The sequence below is a fragment of the Scyliorhinus canicula genome, chromosome 1 (genome assembly GCF_902713615.1).
Source record: "Scyliorhinus canicula chromosome 1, sScyCan1.1, whole genome shotgun sequence".
In the NCBI taxonomy this organism is placed as follows: Eukaryota; Metazoa; Chordata; class Chondrichthyes; order Carcharhiniformes; family Scyliorhinidae; genus Scyliorhinus; species Scyliorhinus canicula.
Genome location: NC_052146.1, coordinates 25,035,481 through 25,053,964, shown reverse-complemented (window position 1 = coordinate 25,053,964; position 18,484 = coordinate 25,035,481). Strand labels below are relative to the sequence as shown.

General features: G+C 48.2%; 1 protein-coding gene across 3 annotated transcripts in view; it reads right to left on the bottom strand.

Annotated features, from left to right (window-relative positions):
• Positions 1–18,484, bottom strand: part of smtnb (smoothelin b) — a 563,126-nt gene that overhangs the window by 184,785 nt on the left and 359,857 nt on the right. For all 3 annotated transcript variants that reach the window (XR_005457667.1, XM_038774843.1, XM_038774931.1), the window contains exon 10: positions 2,222–2,280. Coding sequence is in view for 2 of the 3 variants with exons in the window: in XM_038774843.1 (XP_038630771.1) it covers positions 2,222–2,280 (59 nt within the window). In the remaining variant the exon portion in view is untranslated. The remainder of the gene's footprint in view (positions 1–2,221; positions 2,281–18,484) is intronic.

Genomic DNA, 18,484 nt, shown 5'->3' with positions numbered 1-18,484 from the left:
ATTATTTATGAGGGGAGTAGATTCTTGTGCGTGATTCTATTTTCAGGCAGTTTAGTAAAGAACAAGCTGGCTGCAGTGTTCATCTCATTCGATTGGAAATCAGTTGATATGATGGTTAAAAGAGTTTAAGATCTTTATAACTTGACTAACAATGAAGTGACTTGGACTTCTTCGATAGCCCAGCTGAGAAGAGCTATCGAGAAAGAGAACGATCGAGAAAGTGTGCACAAAAGAGACATTGAGAAAAGGGAGATAGAGAACTGCATATTATGGGGTTGCAGACAGCTCACACCACCAGCTGACTTGCTCCATGCCACCCCATCACACAGCCAGGTGGAGAGTGGGACTTCACTGTGGAGGAAGTCCCTCCCTTGTGAGTTGTTGGCTAATCCAACAGTCCCGACAGTGCCAAGATCCAACGTTATTATGACCTGGACTGCTCATTATGGGTGCAAATTGGCTTGTTAACAAGTTCAATTAACTATTTATTTAGATATGGCAGGCGGGTTTCTGATTTGTGAGACAGGTAGACACAGATGCAGCACGATTGAACGGCCTCATCGCGCCCGACTCGGTGACTCAAGTCTTGCCGCCAAGATCTGTTTTCCAGATCCTCCAATTTAGTTTGCAGGCCTTTGTTGGCCTCGACTATCCTCTACAGCTCCTCACCCATCAAGGCGAGCTGATCGCTGTGCTGAGACATGGCTTCATCCACCCCTTAATTTTCTCACCCTGCTCCCGCACCTCGGCCAATGCCTTCGACACAGCCACCTTCACCGGGCAATTGCTTCCTCCACCAGCCCCTTCAGGGCCGCCATCATCTCCCTCCTCATCACCTCCATGTGCTTTGCAAACTGTTTCTCCAGTTCCAAAGCTTGGTCACCTTTTCTGCTAAAAGCAGTGTGGCCACATCCGGCATCCGACATTTTTCCAGCAACCAAGCGGACCCTTTCGTTCGACTGCAAACCTTCACTCACTCCCTTCTTCATGGTGGCTTTATTTTGTTTTTTTGACATACCCCTCCTTCTTTATGCCTTCCTGTAGGCAATTGTCAAAATATTGCCCCTAGACCAGCCACTGAACTCTAAAAAATCTAGCCTCAAGCAGGAGCCACCCAACGTGCGACTTCCTCCTACAAAAGGCCACCAGAGGTCTTCCCATTTTCATAGTACTTCATTGCAGTGTTAATGTAAGCCTACTTGTGACACTAATAAAGATTATTATTATTATTAGAGGGAGAGAGAGATAGATAGATAGAAAGTGAAAGATATAGAAACAGAGCGCGAAATAGAGAAAATAGATATGGATAGCGAGAGTGATAGAGGGAGGGAGTGATAGAGGGAGAGAAAGAGGGGGAAAGAGAAAGAAGGGAGAGAGAAAAGAAGGGGAGAGAGAAAGTGGGGAAGAAAGAATGAGGGGGTGAGAGTGTAGAAGGAAATTTGTGTTCAGGAGTTTTTTTAAATTCACATAGCCACAAAATTAACAGAAGGTGAAGGTGGCTGTGTCGAAGGCCTTGGCCACGGTGCGGGAACAAGGTGAGAAAATTTGCAGGAGGCGGCCATTCGGCCCATCGAGTCTGCACTGGACCTTGGAAAGAGCAGCCCACGTAATCCCACACCTCCACCCTAAGCAAACCCCCCCAACCGCTTTGGACACAAAGAGCAATTTAGCATTGCCAATCCACCTAACTGGCATCTTTGGACTGTGGAAGGAAACCGGAGCGCCTGGAGGAAACCCACGCAGATACAAGGAGAATGTGCAGACTCCACACAGACAGTGACCAAAGCCGGAAATTGAACCTGGGACCTGGAGCTGTGAAGCAACAGTGCTAATCACTGTGTTACTGTGCCACCCATGTGGTTTGGCTGTCATTGTCTCGGCCAGCATTTATTGGCCATCCCTAATTGCCCTTAAGGTGATGGTGGTAAATCAATTTCTTGAACCGCTTCAGTCCCTATGGTGTAGGTACAGATGGGGAATTTTTGGATTTTGACTCAGGTTTAGGGTATAACTGTGTTTATTTTGCTTTTAATATCTTTAATGTAACTGGCTGCTGTGATAGCATGTTGTTAATATGTTAGCATTGATTTTGTATGGTAAAAGTATTTTGTTTAAAACAGTGTACTTTGTGGCTTTATTCTGTTAGTATCTGGGTTTTGGGACTTCCAAACAAAAATACTGATCTCTATTGAGATTTTAACAATAGTAATATAAAGCTTACCATCATGCTGCTGGAAATCGGCATTCTGAATGGAGTAGCTCGCAAACCAAATGTCAGCTCTGAGAAAAAGAGAGAAACAATTATTTTACATATTATCAGAGCTACCTGAACATTGATCAACTTATTCTTCTATAGATTCAAATTTTGAAATTTTTTGAAAACAGAGTATTGCAAAATATCTGATTTTTACTGGTGCTGTCTTCAGCCTACGGGGCTGGTTTAGCACATGGCTAAATAGCTGACTTTTAAAGCAGACCAAGGCAGGCTAGCAGCGCGGCACCAGCCTCCCTGAACAGGCGCCGGAATGTGGCGACTGGGGGCTTTGCACAGTAACTTCATTTGAAGCCTACTTGTGACAATAAGCCATTTTCATTTCATTTCATCATTGACTTGCAAGCTTTTACTTGCAGAGACATAGGGCGTGATTTATCGTGCAAAAAACAGAGTCAAGCAATGCAGGAAGAGATCAGGGCATCATTTCGACCACCCTCCGAATTCCCACGGCAGCCTACAGATCCCTCCATTGCCCCAACTTACCTCTTAGGGGGTCCTCGAGCCGCTGCCCCCATCACCACCCCACCTCTTAAAGGCCCACTCCCAGCATGGCCAACCTGGGATTCGGACACTAAGATACTGCCAGCCTGGGAGTGCTACCTGGGCACCCTAGCAATTCCTGGATGACAGTGTCAGGCTGGCAATGCCAAGGTGTCCAGTTAGCAGTGGGAGTGCCAGGATACCAGCATACCCAGAGCCTGACCACCCAGGGGCCTCCAATGGTTTGGGAGACTCTCCAGGTGCCGTTTTGCCTGATTTATGTTTGTGTGGACTGGTCTTAAACAGCGTCATGGTGAGGAGTCCCAACTGCAGGCATTAGTTCCCAGGCCTCGGTAGAATCAGGCGCAGACATATTTAAATGAGCCTAATGGCTCACTTAAATATGCTAATCTGGATCTCGGCTTCGTTGGGTGGGATCCAGATCGCGCCGTCACGTGAGATCTTAGTAGATCTCACGAAGCGTTTCAATCGTTACAAATCTCACAAGAGGCTTCTTGTGAGATTGAACAGCCTCATCACCAAGTAGGCAGCTTGGTAGCACAAGTGGATAGCACTGTGGCTTCACAGCGCCAGGATCCCAGGTTCGATTCCCTGCTGGGTCACTGTCTGTGCAGAGTCTGCGCGTTCTCCCCGTGTCTGCGTGGGTTTCCTCCCGGTGCTCCGGTTTCCTCCCACAGTCCAAAGACGAGCAGGTTAGGTGGATTGGCCATGATAAATTGCCCTTAGTGACCAAAAAGTTTAGGCGGGATTATTGGGTTACAGGGATAGGGTGGAAGTGGGGCTTAAGTGGGTCGGTGCAGACTCAATGGGCCGAATGGCCTCCTTCTGCACTGTATGTTCTATGTTCTAGGCTATATCGAGGTTATTCAATTGTGCACACCGTATACCTCCAGCAAAAAAACTTCAAACTTTCTTTCAGCCTACTAATTTTACGATCTATAATGTATCAATATCGGGAGATCCAGTGGTGGCATGCAGGAGGAAGTCATATGTTGGGTGCTCCTGCTCAAGGCTTGGTTTTTAAGAATTTAATGCCCAGTCCCAGGGACAATTTTGCAACAAATAAGTGCAGGAAGACATAAGGAAGGAGGGGGAATGTCCAAAAGCCAAAAGAAAGCCATCGTGAAGAAGGGGGCGAGTGAAGGTTGGCCATCAAGCAAAAGGGTCAGCTCGGCAACTGGATAGATGGTGGAGGCTGGCTCGCTGGGTGGGGCTGCAATGTTCACGGCAGAAAAGATGACCGAGGTGATGGTTGTGGAGTTTGAAAAGCAGTTTGCAAAACACATGGAGGTGATGGGGAAGGAGATGATGGCGGCATTGAAGGTGCTGGTGGAGGAGGTGATTGCCCCAGTGAAGGTGGCGGTGTCGAGGGTATCGGCCGAGGTGCGGGAGTAGGGTGAGAAACTGAAGGGAGTGGAAGAGGCCTTGTCACAACGCAGTGATCAGCTTACCTCGATGGGTGAGGAGCTGCAGAGGGTGGTGGAGGCCAACAAAGGTCTGCGAGCAAAGGTGGAGGACCTGGAAAGCAGATCTAGGTGGCAAAATCTGAGGATCGTGGGCCTGCCAAGATGCTGGCAGAGCTGTTGGGGAAGGGGGAAGATCCTTCCCAGTACAAACTGGATCAGGCTCATTGGTCATTGAGGCCTAAACTGAAAGTAAATGAGCCATCAAGAGCAGTGATTATTTGTTTCCATAGGTACCATGTGAAGGAGAAGGTCCTGAGTTGGGCAAAGCAGAAGCGGGACGTTCAGTGGGCTGGAGCTGGTATACGCATATACCAAGACTTAACCGTGGAGTTGGGCAGCAGACGGGCAGCCTTCGGCTGAGTGAAGACAGCACTGTATAACAGTGGTGTGTGGTTCCTTTACTTCGAGATGGTGGAAGCGGCGAAGACGTTTGTGAATGCAGAAAGGCTGGGCAGAAGTGAGAAATGGGACTGAGGATTGATGTTGGACTGAGGGTAGGGGGGATGGAAGATTATATATAGTTCTATTTTTTATTTCATGTTGTTATATTTGTTAAATAGGGTGAATTTATCTATTTGGGTAAGGTAGGAGCTGGGATTTTTTGTAACGATGGTTTTCTGGGGTTTGTATGTTTGCACAGGGTTTGTTTGTTTGAAGGGAATTTCTTTGTTTTCCTGTGGGGAGGGGATTGAAGGGGAGTGGTGCATGAGCAGGAACCTCCACACTAGCAAGCTCAAGCTGCCAGTGAATGGGAATGTGGTGGGGAGAGAGGCTGCGGTCATCAGAGCCTGTTTGAATAGGTTTTGATGGGCCTAGGTGGTGTGAAAAGTGTGTGTGTGTGTGTGGGGTGTGGGGGGGGGGGGGGGGGGGGGGGGGGGACACCAATACTGGGTGAGGTGTTTTTGGAGGAAGTGGATAGGCGGATTCTGGGAGGTGAAGGAGAGGTTCAATGACAACAAATAGACCGGGCGGGCCAGGCCCAGTGGGCAGGCCTGCAGTTATGATGGTGGCTGATAGGAGAGGTGGGGGGATTGAGGCACCCCCGGTCATTGGACTGGACATCGAGTATAAAAACTGCCAAGTCATGCTATAGTTATATAGAACCTTGGAAAGGTTGCACATGGAATGTTGCACACAATTCTGTCTCCACACTACCAGAAGGATGTGGAGGCTTTGGAGAGGGTGCAGAGGAGGTTTACCAGGATGTAGCCTGGTCTGGAGGGTGTTAGCTATGCGGAGAGGCAGAATAGACTCGGACTGTTTTCATTAGAACAACGGAGGTTAAGGGGTGACCTGATGGAGGTTTACAAGATTGAGGGGCATGGATAGAGTGAATGGACAGGTGCTCTCATTGTTTTTTTGATTATGCTGTTTTACTGATTGAATGTTAATTTTTTTACCTGGAACTCACAGATGGATCTTTTGGTCTTTATATTGAGGGAGGTACTGTTTTTGTTTGGGGGTTTGTTATTATGTTTTTTTTTTTCTTTGGTTGTTTATTTGATGAAAACGTTGAATATGAGGAGTAAAAAAGACTTAAAAGAATAATTCGATATCCATCACCTGAAAACAAAATAACACTCAATTGGTTTACAGTTAACAGTGCCTTCAGCCATCTAGGACCAAAGCTCTGAAATTATCTTTCTGCCTCTTCACCGTTCTCCTTCTTTGGGACCATTCTTAAAACCTGCATTTCCTGTCAAGCTTTGAGTCACCTTCTTAATGGCTCAATGTCCTTTTTTGTTTAATTACACTTCTTGAAATGCCTTGGAATGTTTTCCTACATTAAACGCACAATATAAATGGAACTTGTTACATAGAACATAGAACGATACAGCGCAGTACAGGCCCTTCGGCCCTCGATGTTGCACCGACATGGAAAAAAAAAACTAAAGGCCATCTAACCTACACTATGCCCTTGTCATCCATATGCTTATCCAATAAACTTTTAAATGCCCTCAATGTTGGCGAGTTCACTACTGTTGCAGGTAGGGCATTCCACGGCCTCACCACTCTTTGCGTAAAAAACCCACCTCTGACCTCTGTCCTATATCTATTACCCCTCAATTTAAGGCTATGTCCCCTCGTGCTAGCCACTCCCATCCGCGGGAGAAGGCTCTCGCTGTCGACCCTATCTAACCCTCTGATCATTTTGTATGCCTCTATTAAGTCACCTCTTAACCTTCTTCTCTCTAACGAAAACAACCTCAAGTCCATCAGCCTTTCCTCATAAGATTTTCCCTCCATACCAGGCAACATCCTGGTAAATCTCCTCTGCACCCGTTCCAAAGCTTCCACGTCCTTCCTATAATGAGGCGACCAGAACTGTACGCAATACTCCAAATGCGGCCGTACTAGAGTTTTGTACAACTGCAACATGACCTCATGGCTCCGGAACTCAATCCCTCTACCAATAAAGGCCAACACACCATAGGCCTTCTTCACAACCCTATCAACCTGGGTGGCAACTTTCAGGGATCTATGTACATGGACACCGAGATCCCTCTGCTCATCCACACTACCAAGAATTTTACCATTAGCCAAATATTCCGCATTCCTGTTATTCTTTCCAAAGTGAATCACCTCACACTTCTCCACATTAAACTCCATTTGCCACCTCTCAGCCCAGCTCTGCAGCTTATCTATGTCCCTCTGTAACCTGCAACATCCTTCCGCACTGTCTACAACTCCACCGACTTTAGTGTCGTCTGAAAATTTACTCACCCATCCTTCTGCGCCCTCCTCTAGGTCATTTATAAAAATGACAAACAGCAACGGCCCCAGAACAGATCCTTGTGGTACGCCACTCGTAACTGAACTCTATTCTGAACATTTCCCATCAACTACCACTCTCTGTCTTCTTTCAACTAGCCAATTTCTGATCCACATCTCTAAATCACCCACAATCCCCAGCCTCCGTATTTTCTGCAATAGCCGACCGTGGGGAACCTTATCAAACGCTTTACTGAAATCCATATACACCACATCAACTGCTCTACCTTCGTCTACCTGTTCAGTCACCTTCTCAAAGAACTCGATAAGGTTTGTGAGGCATGACCTACCCTTCACAAAACCATGCTGACTATCCCTAATCATATTATTCCTATCTAGATGATTATAAATCGTATCTTTTATAATCCTCTCCAAGACCTTACCCACCACAGACGTTAGGCTCACCGGCCTATAGTTACCGGGGTTATCTCTACTCCCCTTCTTGAACAAAGGGACCACATTTGCTATCCTCCAGTCCTCTGGCACTATTCCTGTAGCCAATGATGACCTAAAAATCAAAGCCAAAGGCTCAGCAATCTCTTCCCTGGCTTCCCAGAGAATCCTAGGATAAATCCCATCCGGCCCCGGGGATTTATCTATTTTCACCTTGTCCAGAATTGCCAACACTTCTTCCCTACGCACCTCAATGCCATCTATTCTAATAGCCTGGGTCTCAGCATTCTCCTCCACAATATTATCTTTTTCTTGAGTGAATACTGACGAAAAGTATTCATTTAGTATCTCGCTTATCTCCTCAGCCTCCACACACAACTTCCCACCACTGTCCTTGACTGGCCCTACTCTTACCCTAGTCATTCTTTTATTCCTGACATACCTATAGAAAGCTTTTGGGTTTTCCTTGATCCTACCTGCCAAAGACTTCTCATGTCCCCTCCTTGCTCATCTGAGCTCTCTCTTTAGATCCTTCCTCGCTTCCTTGTAACTATCAAGCGCCCCAACTGAAACTTCATGCCTCATCTTCACATAGGCCTCCTTCTTCCTCTTAACAAGAGATTCCACTTCTTTGGTAAACCACGGTTCCCTCGCTTGACCCCTTCCTCCCTGCCTGACTGGTACGTACTTATCAAGAACATGCAATAGCTGTTCCTTGAACAAGCTCCACATATCCAGTGTGCCCAACCCTTGCAGCCTACTTCTCCAACCAACACATCCTAAGTCATGTCTAATGGCATCATAATTGCCCTTCCCCCAGCTATAACTCTTGCCCTGCGGGGTATACTTATCACTTTCCATCACTAACGTAAAGGTCACCGAATTGTGGTCACTGTTTCCAAAGTGCTCACCTACCTCCAGATCTAACACCTGGCCTGGTTCATTACCCAAAACCAAATCCAATGTGGCCTCGCCTCTTGTTGGCCTGTCAACATTTTGTGTCAGGAAACCCTCCTGCACACATTGTACAAAGAACGACCCATCTAATGTACTCGAACTATATCTTTTCCAGTCAATATTTGGAAAGTTAAAGTCTCCCATAACAACTACCCTGTTACTTTCGCTCTTTTCCAGAATCATCTTCGCCATCCTTTCCTCTACATCCCTAGAACTATTAGGTGGCCTATAGAAAACTCCCAACAGGGTGACCTCTCCTTTCCTGTTTCTAACCTCAGCCCATACTACCTCAGAAGAAGAGTCCCCATCTAGCATCCTTTCCGCCACCGTAATACTGTCCTTGACTAGCAGCGCCACACCTCCCCCTCTTTTGCCCCCTTCTCTGAGCTTACTAAAACACCTGAACCCCGGAACCTGCAACAACCATTCCTGTCCCTGCTCTATCCATGTCTTTGAAATGGCCACAACGTCGAAGTCCCAGGTACCCACCCACGCTGCCAGTTCCCCTACCTTATTTCGTATACTCCTGGCATTGAAGTAGACACACTTCAAACCACCCACCTGAACACTGGCACCCTCCTGCAAAGTCAAATCTGTGCTCCTGACCTCTATACTCTCAATCTCCCGTACCCCAAAACTACAATCCAGGTTCCCATGCCCCTGCTGAATTAGTTTAAACCCCCCCAAAGAGCACTAACAAATCTCCCCCCCAGGCGGACGTGGCCATGCTACAGGAGATGCACTTAAAACCCGCTGACCAAACGAGGTTAAGGAGGGGATGGGTGGGCCAGGTGTTCCATTCGGGGCTAGACTCAAAGACTAGAGGGGTGGCAATTCTGGTTAGTAAACGAGGCAGGAAGTATTGTGACAGACAAGGGGCCAGGTATATAATGGTGAGTGGCAAGCTGCAGTGGGCCCGGGTGGTATTAGTGAATGTCTATGCCCCAAACTGGGATGATATGGAATTCATGAGGCGCATGTTGGGTAAAATCCCGGACTTGGAGTCAAGTAACTTGATCATGGGGGGGTGGGGGGGATTTTAACACTGTCCTGGACCCGGCACTGGACCGGTCTAAGTCCAGGTCAGGAAAGAGACCGGCGGCGGCCAGGGCCCAGTGGGAGTGCGTGGATCAGATGGGGGGCTATGGCCCATGGAGATTCGCGCGGCCAAGGGAGAAGGAGTTCTCCTTTTTCTCCCACATCCACAAAGACTACTCGTGGATTGACTTTTTTGTGTTGAGCAGGGCATTAATCCCGAGAGTGGATGGGGTCGAGTATTCAGCCATTGCGGTCTCGGACCATGCCCCGCACTGGGTGGACTTGCGACTGTGGGTGGAGCGAGGGCAGCGGCCTCTCTGGAGACTGGATGTGGGACTTCTAGCGGATGAAGAGGTGTGTGGGCGGATAAGGAGGAGCATCCAAAACTATGTGACAACAAATGACACAGGGGACGTAACAGCAACAACGGTTTGGGAGGCGATGAAGGCGGTTATCAGAGGGGAGTTAATTTCTATTAGGTCCCACAGAGAGAAGAGGGAGAGGGCCGAGAGGGAGAGGCTGGTGGGAGAGATACTTAGAGTATACAGGAAGTACGCGGAGACCCCCCGAGGAAGGGCTGCTCAAGGAGAGCCGGAGATTGCAGGTGGAGTTTGATTTGCTGACCACTGGGAAGGCGGAGGCACAGCTGAGGAAGGTGAAGGGGGCAGTCTATGAGTATGGGGAGAAAGCAGGTAGGATGCTGGCGCACCAACTTCGCAGGAGAAAGGCGGCCAGGGAGATCGGGGGAGTGAGGGATAAGGAAGGTAATACGGTCTTGGGCCCAGAGAAGATCAATGAAGTCTTGAAGGAGTTTTATTGTAAACTGTACGAGTCAGAACCCCTGAGGGGAGGGGAAGGGATGAAGCAATTTATGGATCAATTGAGGGTCCCAAGGGTGGACGAAGATCTGGTGGAGGGACTGGGGGCCCCGACTGAGTTGGAGGAGATAGTTAGTTAAGGGCCTAGCAAGTATGCAGTCGGGCAAGACCCCGGGTCCGGATGGCTTCCCTGTAGGATTTTATAAGAAATTCTTGGAGCTACTGAGCCCACTCCTGCCAAGAACCTTTAACGAGGCAAAGGAGAGAGGATCCCACCCCCCGACGATGTCGTAGGCATTGATCTCGCTCATTTTGAACAGGGAGAAGGATCCACTTCAATGTGGGTCCTACAGGCCGATATCGCTCCTGAATGTGGATGCCAAACTGCTGGCAAAACTTTTGGCTACCAGAATACAGGACTGCATCCCGGGAGTGATCGGGGAGGACCAAACGGGTTTCGTCAAGGGCAGGCAATTGAACACAAATGTGAGGAGGCTCCTGAATATCATTATGATGAGCTCGGAGGGAGAGGATACAGAAGTAGTGGCTGCAATGGAGGCAGAGAAAACCTTTGACAGGGTGGAATGGGAGTACCTGTGGGAAGTGTTGGGTAGGTTTGGATTTGGTGAGGGATTCATAGGGTGGGTCAAGCTACGGTATCAGGCCCCCGTAGCAAGTGTATCCACGAACCGACTGAGGTCGGAGTATTTTAGACTGCATCGAGGGACGAGGCAGGGGTGCCCCTATCCCCTCTACTATTTGCCCTGGCAAATGAGCTGTTGGCCATAGCGCTAAGGACTTCAAGGAACTGGAGGGGGCTGGGAGGGGGGTGGGGGGGAGGGGGGGACACCGGGTTTCCCTCTACGCAGACGACCTGCTATTGTATATTTCGGACCACATAGATGGGATGGGGGAGGTCATGCGGATCCTAAGATCTCGGACTTTGGGAGCTTCTCGGGATACAAGTTGAACGTGGGAAAAAGTGAGCTATTTGTAATCCATGCTAGGGGTCAGGAGGAGAGACTGGGGGCGCTCCCGCTCAAGATGGTGGAGAGAAGTTTTCGCTACCTAGGTATACACGTGGCTAGGAACTGGGATGCCTTACACAGGCTCAATCTATCTCGGCTTGCAGAGCAGATGGAGGGAGACTTTAAAAGGTGGGACATGTTCCCGCTTTCCCTGGTGGGAAGGGTGCAGACTTTGAAGATGATGGTTCTCCCCAGATTCCTGTTCGTTTTTCAGTGCCTTCCCATTTTCATCCCCAAATCCTTCTTCAAGCTGGTGAACAGGACTATCATGGGATTTGTGTGGGCAAACAAGACCCCGCATGTTAAAAGGCTGTTTTTGGAGTGCAGTCGGAGGGGGGGTGGGAGGGTTGGCACTGCCGAACCTCTGTAGCTACTATTGGGCGGCTAATGTGGCCATGATTAGGAAATGGGTAATGGAGGAGGGGTCGGCGTGGAGGAAGCCTCAGTGGAGGAACTGAAGGGCAAGTGGGAGGAGGAGATAAGTGAGGAGCTAGATGAGGGCCTGTGGGTGATGCCCTAGGCAGGGTGAATTCTTCCTCATCATGTGCCAGGCTCTGCTTAATTAAGTTAAAGGTGGTATACCGGGCTCACATGACGACAGCGAGAATGAGCAAGTTCTTTGGGGTGGAGGACAGGTGTACGAGGTGTTCAGGGAGTCCGTCGATACCCTGAGACTGAGGTGACTCACCTCCAACAACCACAAACATCATCCTCTTGTACTAGGAAAGACTCCAGCCGGTGGATTCACATTGACTCCAGTTTTGCTTGGGAGTCCTTGATGCCATACTCTGCCAAATGCTGTCTTAATGTCAAGAGCAGTCACTCTCACCTCACCTGTGGCGTTCAGCTCTTTTGTCCATGTTTCAACCAAGGCTGTAATGAGATCAGGAGCTGAGTGAATCTGACAGAACTAACACTGTTGATGACCCCTTCCATCACTTTGCCTTATTGGGGGAGCTCTTATTCTGCAAGATCCACAGAGTAGTTAATCATCCCAAACTCTTAAGATCTGTGGGTTATAACATCCCCCCACCCTCCAATGTCCAAAGACAGTGGTGAAGGAGGACGCAGGATCCTTTTGGCATCTGGTCGAGTGTCATGCACCCGAGGTGCTGGATCAGCAGCCCATGTGTACCTCGAAGGTGAACGCCAACATGAACGACAGCTTCAATTCTCGAGTTTGTGGATCTGAAGGTTTCCTATTTGAGACCTACTGCGTTTCCATCTCCGAGTCAACGACCTCAGTCATCTCAGCGTTCTTTTGTTACCTTACTATACTGTGTTTAGTAGCGCTACTGTATGTAACATGTGTTACTCAATCCAGTTGCGGCAGAGGATTTCTGCACCTTGATGAAGAAGGCTCGAAGTCTTCCAGAGGTATTGAAAGGTTTATTGAGCAACAGAATTTAACGATTGCATGAGTTCTTACTTTAAGATCAATACCAATAGAAAGGTTACAATGTTTATATACAATAGCTATGTTTGACCACACTAGTAGCCTTGAGCTAGATCTATGCTCCTCTCTCGACACCGTCTAATCACCAAGAGAGGCAGAGAGCCACTTGCGTCTGGCTTTTATACCTGCCAGTGCTGCACCCTAGTGATCTTTCAATTTCCCATTAACCCCTTATGTACATACCCATGTAAAGATCACTACAGGTTGGGCAGCACGGTGGCACAGTGGTTAGCATTGCTGCCTACGGCGCTGAGGACCCGGGTTCGAATCCCGGCCCTGGGTCACTGTCCGTGTGGAGTTTGCACATTCTCCCTGTGCTTGCGTGGGTTTCACCCCCACAACCCAAAGATGTGCAGGATAGGTGGATTGGCCACGCTAAATTGCCCCTTAATAAAAAAAAAGAAAAAAAGATCACTACAGGCATCTTCATCCCCTTTGGTGTTCCAAAGAAGCGGTCGCCTGGAATTAATATGATCACGGTGCTTTTTTTGCATAGTATGACCCTGGGCTTGCACCAGGCAAGTAACCGGCCCTGTCTCGTGAAGGATAACGCTGGAGATCCACTGGGCGACATCAGTGAAGTTTCAAACAAACACAGAGTTGCCTGATACAAAATGCCTCGAAGGTCGACGTTGAGTGGGGCAACGCCCTTGCTGCTCCTGGTTGTGGCGCACTTTTGCACCTATGTCTGGAAAAATCATGCTAAGGCAGGTAAGAAGCCTTTGGCCCATCAACAGTTCCACTGGGATCACCCCTGTCACTGCGTACGGAGTGGCCCTGTACCAAAACAAGCAACGAGCCAGCCTCGTACCATCGATCCTGAATACTGTTTCTTGAGGCCTGTTATGGACACCTCGTCCTCTCTCAACAGTGGCTAAGCGCTGAACCAGAGCCATAAGTTTTAAGATAGTGAGGAAAGATCGATTTGTTCCAGGACTGATAATATAAGAAATAGGGCTTGGTGATTTTACAAACAAACATTATTAAAAGAAAATAAAACAATATTTAAATGTGTAAACTTCAACCCTAACAATAACAGATTACATGCAGTTTCTTAACCTTAACACACTAGTTCCCATTAAATAACACTGCAATAAGACATGAAAATGAAAATCGCTTATTGTCACGAGTAGGCTTCAATGAAGTTACTGTGAAAAGCCCCTAGTCGCCACATTCTGGCGCCTGTCCGGGGAGGCTGGTACGGGAATCGAACCGTGCTGCTGGCCTGCTTGGTCTGCTTTAAAAGCCAGCGATTTAGCCGAGTGAGCTAAACCAGCCCCTGTGAGCTAAACCAGCCCCTACAGCTCTCATGCCACTTTCACAGGAACTCAAAAGCAATACTTGCATTTATGAAGCAATTTTGTTTCTGGTTTTTTGTTCTGAGACATTTGTTCTGAACCCCTTTTCCGAGGTCTGCCTCGATGGCAATTTTCATGACCTTTCTAGGTTGATTTCCAAAGCCTTCTTCCCTGTAACTGTTCAAAACAGCGTTCCTTCTCTCTCTCTTTAAGCTCCGCCCAGACCCTCATTTCAAAGGTTCTCTGGGGTTTCCAGACTTGAACATATCATCATTATCTTGGCTGATTTCCCACTCCTGTTTATACAAAAGAACAGCAATACCATTGATTTGGAACGAACCTCCCATTGACAGACAAATAGGCCATTAGACTCTGTAATGGGCCAATAGCTGGTCAAACAGGAAGAACAATGGATTTGGGGATATCCTGTGTATTCCCACCAACGTGCTCAAATCTGACTTGGACAATGCAACTCGGCAAAACGTGGGAGTAACCCTCAGGCTCTGTGCTAGCAGTTTTTTCCCCTTTGCCTGTTTAACCACTAAATTGTCTACTACACTGAGGTCTCATTTCTGGACCCAATCATGACAGGCCCCATTTAAATGTTTCCACCACTTGCTCCGCTAAACCATTGGAAGCCGGGTGGTATGAATATGCCACACCCCATTTGCCTTCAAAAACCCAGATAATTCCTCACTCGTGAAAGGAGTGCCGTTATCTTAAAGGAGGCCGTGTGGTGAAACAATTAACATAACTTCTCAAAGTTGTGCGGGACGTGGTTCCCGCCACCTTATGCACTACGAGCAATTAACAAGACGAACACGAACCTCTGAAACGGATTGGCAAAGTCGGCATATAAGCGCACTCATGGTCGGCCTGGGCATTCCCAATGATGCAAGGGTGTGGCTGGCTGGGGTTTCGGGGCTGCACGGTAGTACAGTGGTTAGCACAGTTGCTTCACAGCGCACGGGTTCCAGGTAATTTGGACATTCTGAATTCTCTCTCTGTGTACCCGAACAGACACAGGAGTGTGGCGACTGGACAATTTTCACAGTAACTTCATTGCAGTGTTAATGTAAGCCTACTTGTGACAATAAAGATTATTATTATTCTGCTGATCTTGGCATACAGATCATTGTTGGCCCATCTTAACATCCACATCGAAGCCCGGCCGCCATACATAACTGTGGCAGGATTTTCATCTTGGACGCACCTGGATGACTGTTATGGAGATCTTTAAAGATCAACTCCTGTCCTTTGCCTGTGACAAGTATTTGATTACCCCGCAGTAGGATACCATCTTTTACACCAGGCATTTTCAGGATGTCAGGAGGGTCGCGGAGCCAGCCATCGTGGTGTTCCCGATCGCGGGAAATGCTGCACAACAGCAGCAGGCGGCTTTTAATAATTCCGGCTGCGAGCGGCTTTAAAAATGCGGCCATAACCAGCTAACAAAATGTAGGAGCACTGTGCATGCGTGCCCGCTCATCAGTGCGCATGACGGCCGGGTATGTTCGGACCTGAACCCGGGGTAAAAGTACTATCGTGGCATGGCAGGGTGTGACTGCGTGGTGATTACTGATGATAAACAGGGCTATGACCTTGATTTGTTTTGCATCCCTAAACATTACTCAAATGATCTGGAGAGAGTCTATATGCTTCATGATTTAATCCTGGACAAAAATGAACATTTGGCAAGTCCTCTGTGTACTGAAGGGTGGTTATAAGTTTTTTGCTGACCTTTTAGACTACATTAAAGCATTGAATCTAAACCGTAACCAGTCAATCCCAATGGCGGTGAACTTCACCCGCTTGAAGAGTTACTGTAGTGATCAGTCAACAGGTGAGCTACTCAGACTTTATCAACTGAGGTACGAAATCCACGCTTTCCTCCTGGAGAAATTGTCCTCTCTGGCTGATTTGTTTGCTGATGAAACTTGGATGCTAACTATCATCTTTTCAATTATAAATGAACTGAACTTCAAATTGCAAGGGTAGGATGATGATTGCTTTTGGCACTGTAAAGAAATCACAGCTTTCCAAAACTCATTTGAGTGCAATGCCAGAATTACGACATGATCCCCACACTGCTAAGACACATGGAAGAAAATAGCATTCTTAAGGAAACTGTAAATGGACTGGCAAGCCTGATCCAAATGAAGCTGACTGAACTCCTGTGCCTCAGTTTTGACAGCACATTAAAAACACGGCACAAGTCAAAGAAACTGTCAGCATTCTGAACTAGCGTCTCTGAGGAGTATCCGGAGCTGAGCAAAACAAGCAGTTTGTTGCTTTCGTCCTTCACAATGACCTCCATGTGCGAGGTTGAATGGTCTATCCTCATAGAGAAGAAACGGCACAAAGGAACAGGCTGAATCCTGCACCTGCATAGCCCTCTCCTCCTGTGAACCTGTTTGGAGTGAGTTGGTGAGGACCAAGCAGCTCTCCTCTCCAAGCAGCATTAACGGTAAGAGAAAATGGCAGGTCACGAAAGTCGGTCGGCGTAAGTCACGAAGTTCGGCTGGCGTGTGTCCCGAAGGTCGACCGGCGTGGGTCCTGAAGGTTGGCCGTTTGTTAAAAATGGGTCCCCGGAAAAAAAGTTTGAAAACAGTGCTCTACACTGAATTCGGACAACTTGGAGGAAAATGCCCTTAACTTGCTGGGAGCTGTTCACGCTGTCCACCGTATGAGACCACGTGCCGAACTTTGGATAGGATCGGGTCTGTCTGGGTCCACTCATGGATCCGCGACGCTGTGGCAGGTAAAGAGTCCATGGAGTTTAGAGTCATGACTACCTCGACCATCGTGGGGGTCGATAAGGGGCCAATCGACAAAGGCAACCAGCTCAGTGTGTCGGCATCGCTATTTGCCCTCCCGGCTTATGTTAAAAAGAATACTTGTAGGCAGCGAATAGCAAGGCCTGATGTTGGATTCACACGGAATTGCCTTATCCTCCTTGAAATGCCCGAGCAAAGGCTTATGATCCGTAACGAGTGTGAAGTGGTGGCCGTAGATGTATTGGTGAAAAGATTTCATTGCAAAGACCACTGCTATACCTTCTTTCTTGATCTGTGCGTACTTCCTTTCTGCTGCAGCCAATGCACGGGCGGCATAGGTAATGAGGCTTTCCCTTCCATTCTCCATTCGGTGGGATAGGACGGCTCCAATACCATAAGGTGAAGCATCTTATGTGTTGAACAAGGGTTTGGCGGTATCAGTACCCCGGAAGATGACAACTGATTCTTCACCCGCTGAAAAGCTGTTTCCTGCGGCTGGCCCCAGGCCCATCCGTGATTTTTTTTCAGGAGAACATGTAAGGAAGCCAACATGGTCGCAAGGTTCGAGATAAACTTTCCATAATAGTTATCAAGACCAAGGAAAGAGCAAAGTTCTACGACGTCCGTTGGGTGGGCACCTGCTGGGTGGCACGTGCCTTCTCCGCGCCAGGGTGCAAACCTTCATGGTCCACCCTATGTAGACTACCTGTCTCGCATGAAATATGCACTTCGCTCTCATAAGTGGACACCAGCCTCAGAGAATCGCTTTAACACAGCCTCCAGATTGTCCAAGTGTGCTTGATCAGAGCCTTTGGTGACCAGCATGTCATCTAAATAAATGGCCACATATGGCTGCCCTTGCAGGGTGTTCTCCATTAGGAGCTGGAAAATAGCACAGGTGGAAGACACTCTGAAAAGCAGCCCAATATACTTGTACAGGCCTCTGTGCATATTGTTGGTGACATAGTTGCAGGACGCAGGATCTAAAATGAGCCGCAAATAGGTGTGGCTCATATCGAGCTTCATTAATGAATGCCCGCCCACAAGCTTCGTGTAGAGATCCTCTATGTGGGCCACAGGGTTGCGGTCCAACTGGAACTGTGTTTACAGTCAATTCATAGTCCCTGCTTAAACAAACTGTTTAGTCTGGCTTCATTGCCAGTACCACCGGTCTTGCCCAGTCAGCGAACCAGACTGCCTTGATGATACCCAAGGATTCCAATCGATGAGCTCTGTCTTCTCCTTTTCCAGCGATGCATAGGAAACTGGGTGTGTCCAGTAATAACGTGGCTAGGGCCTCTTTTACCATCCCCATTCAGGCTTCAGGGTATTTTCCTAACACCTCACCAAACCACTGGAACCATGCGGAGGATGTGTTGCCAGTACACCTATAGATAGCGCAACTTGTCACAGCCCAACAGACTGGGCCTGTGAGCCTTTATCACAGTGAGTGGAAGGCTCACCAACAGGTGCCCATAAACCACCGGGGTGATAGTAGCACCTGTGATATCTAATGGTTCTCCTGTATAGGTGCTCAACGTGGCGTGGGCATCGGTCAAATCCAAGGTCCGCATCTTCAGTTTAATGTGACCAACTGTCTTTTGTCCCACTATGGAGACTGCCGTGCCAGTGTCCAATTCCATATTGAGCAGTTATCCACACTGCAACTTTAATGGGGGTCACACGGGAGGCAGCCAAGCAATTC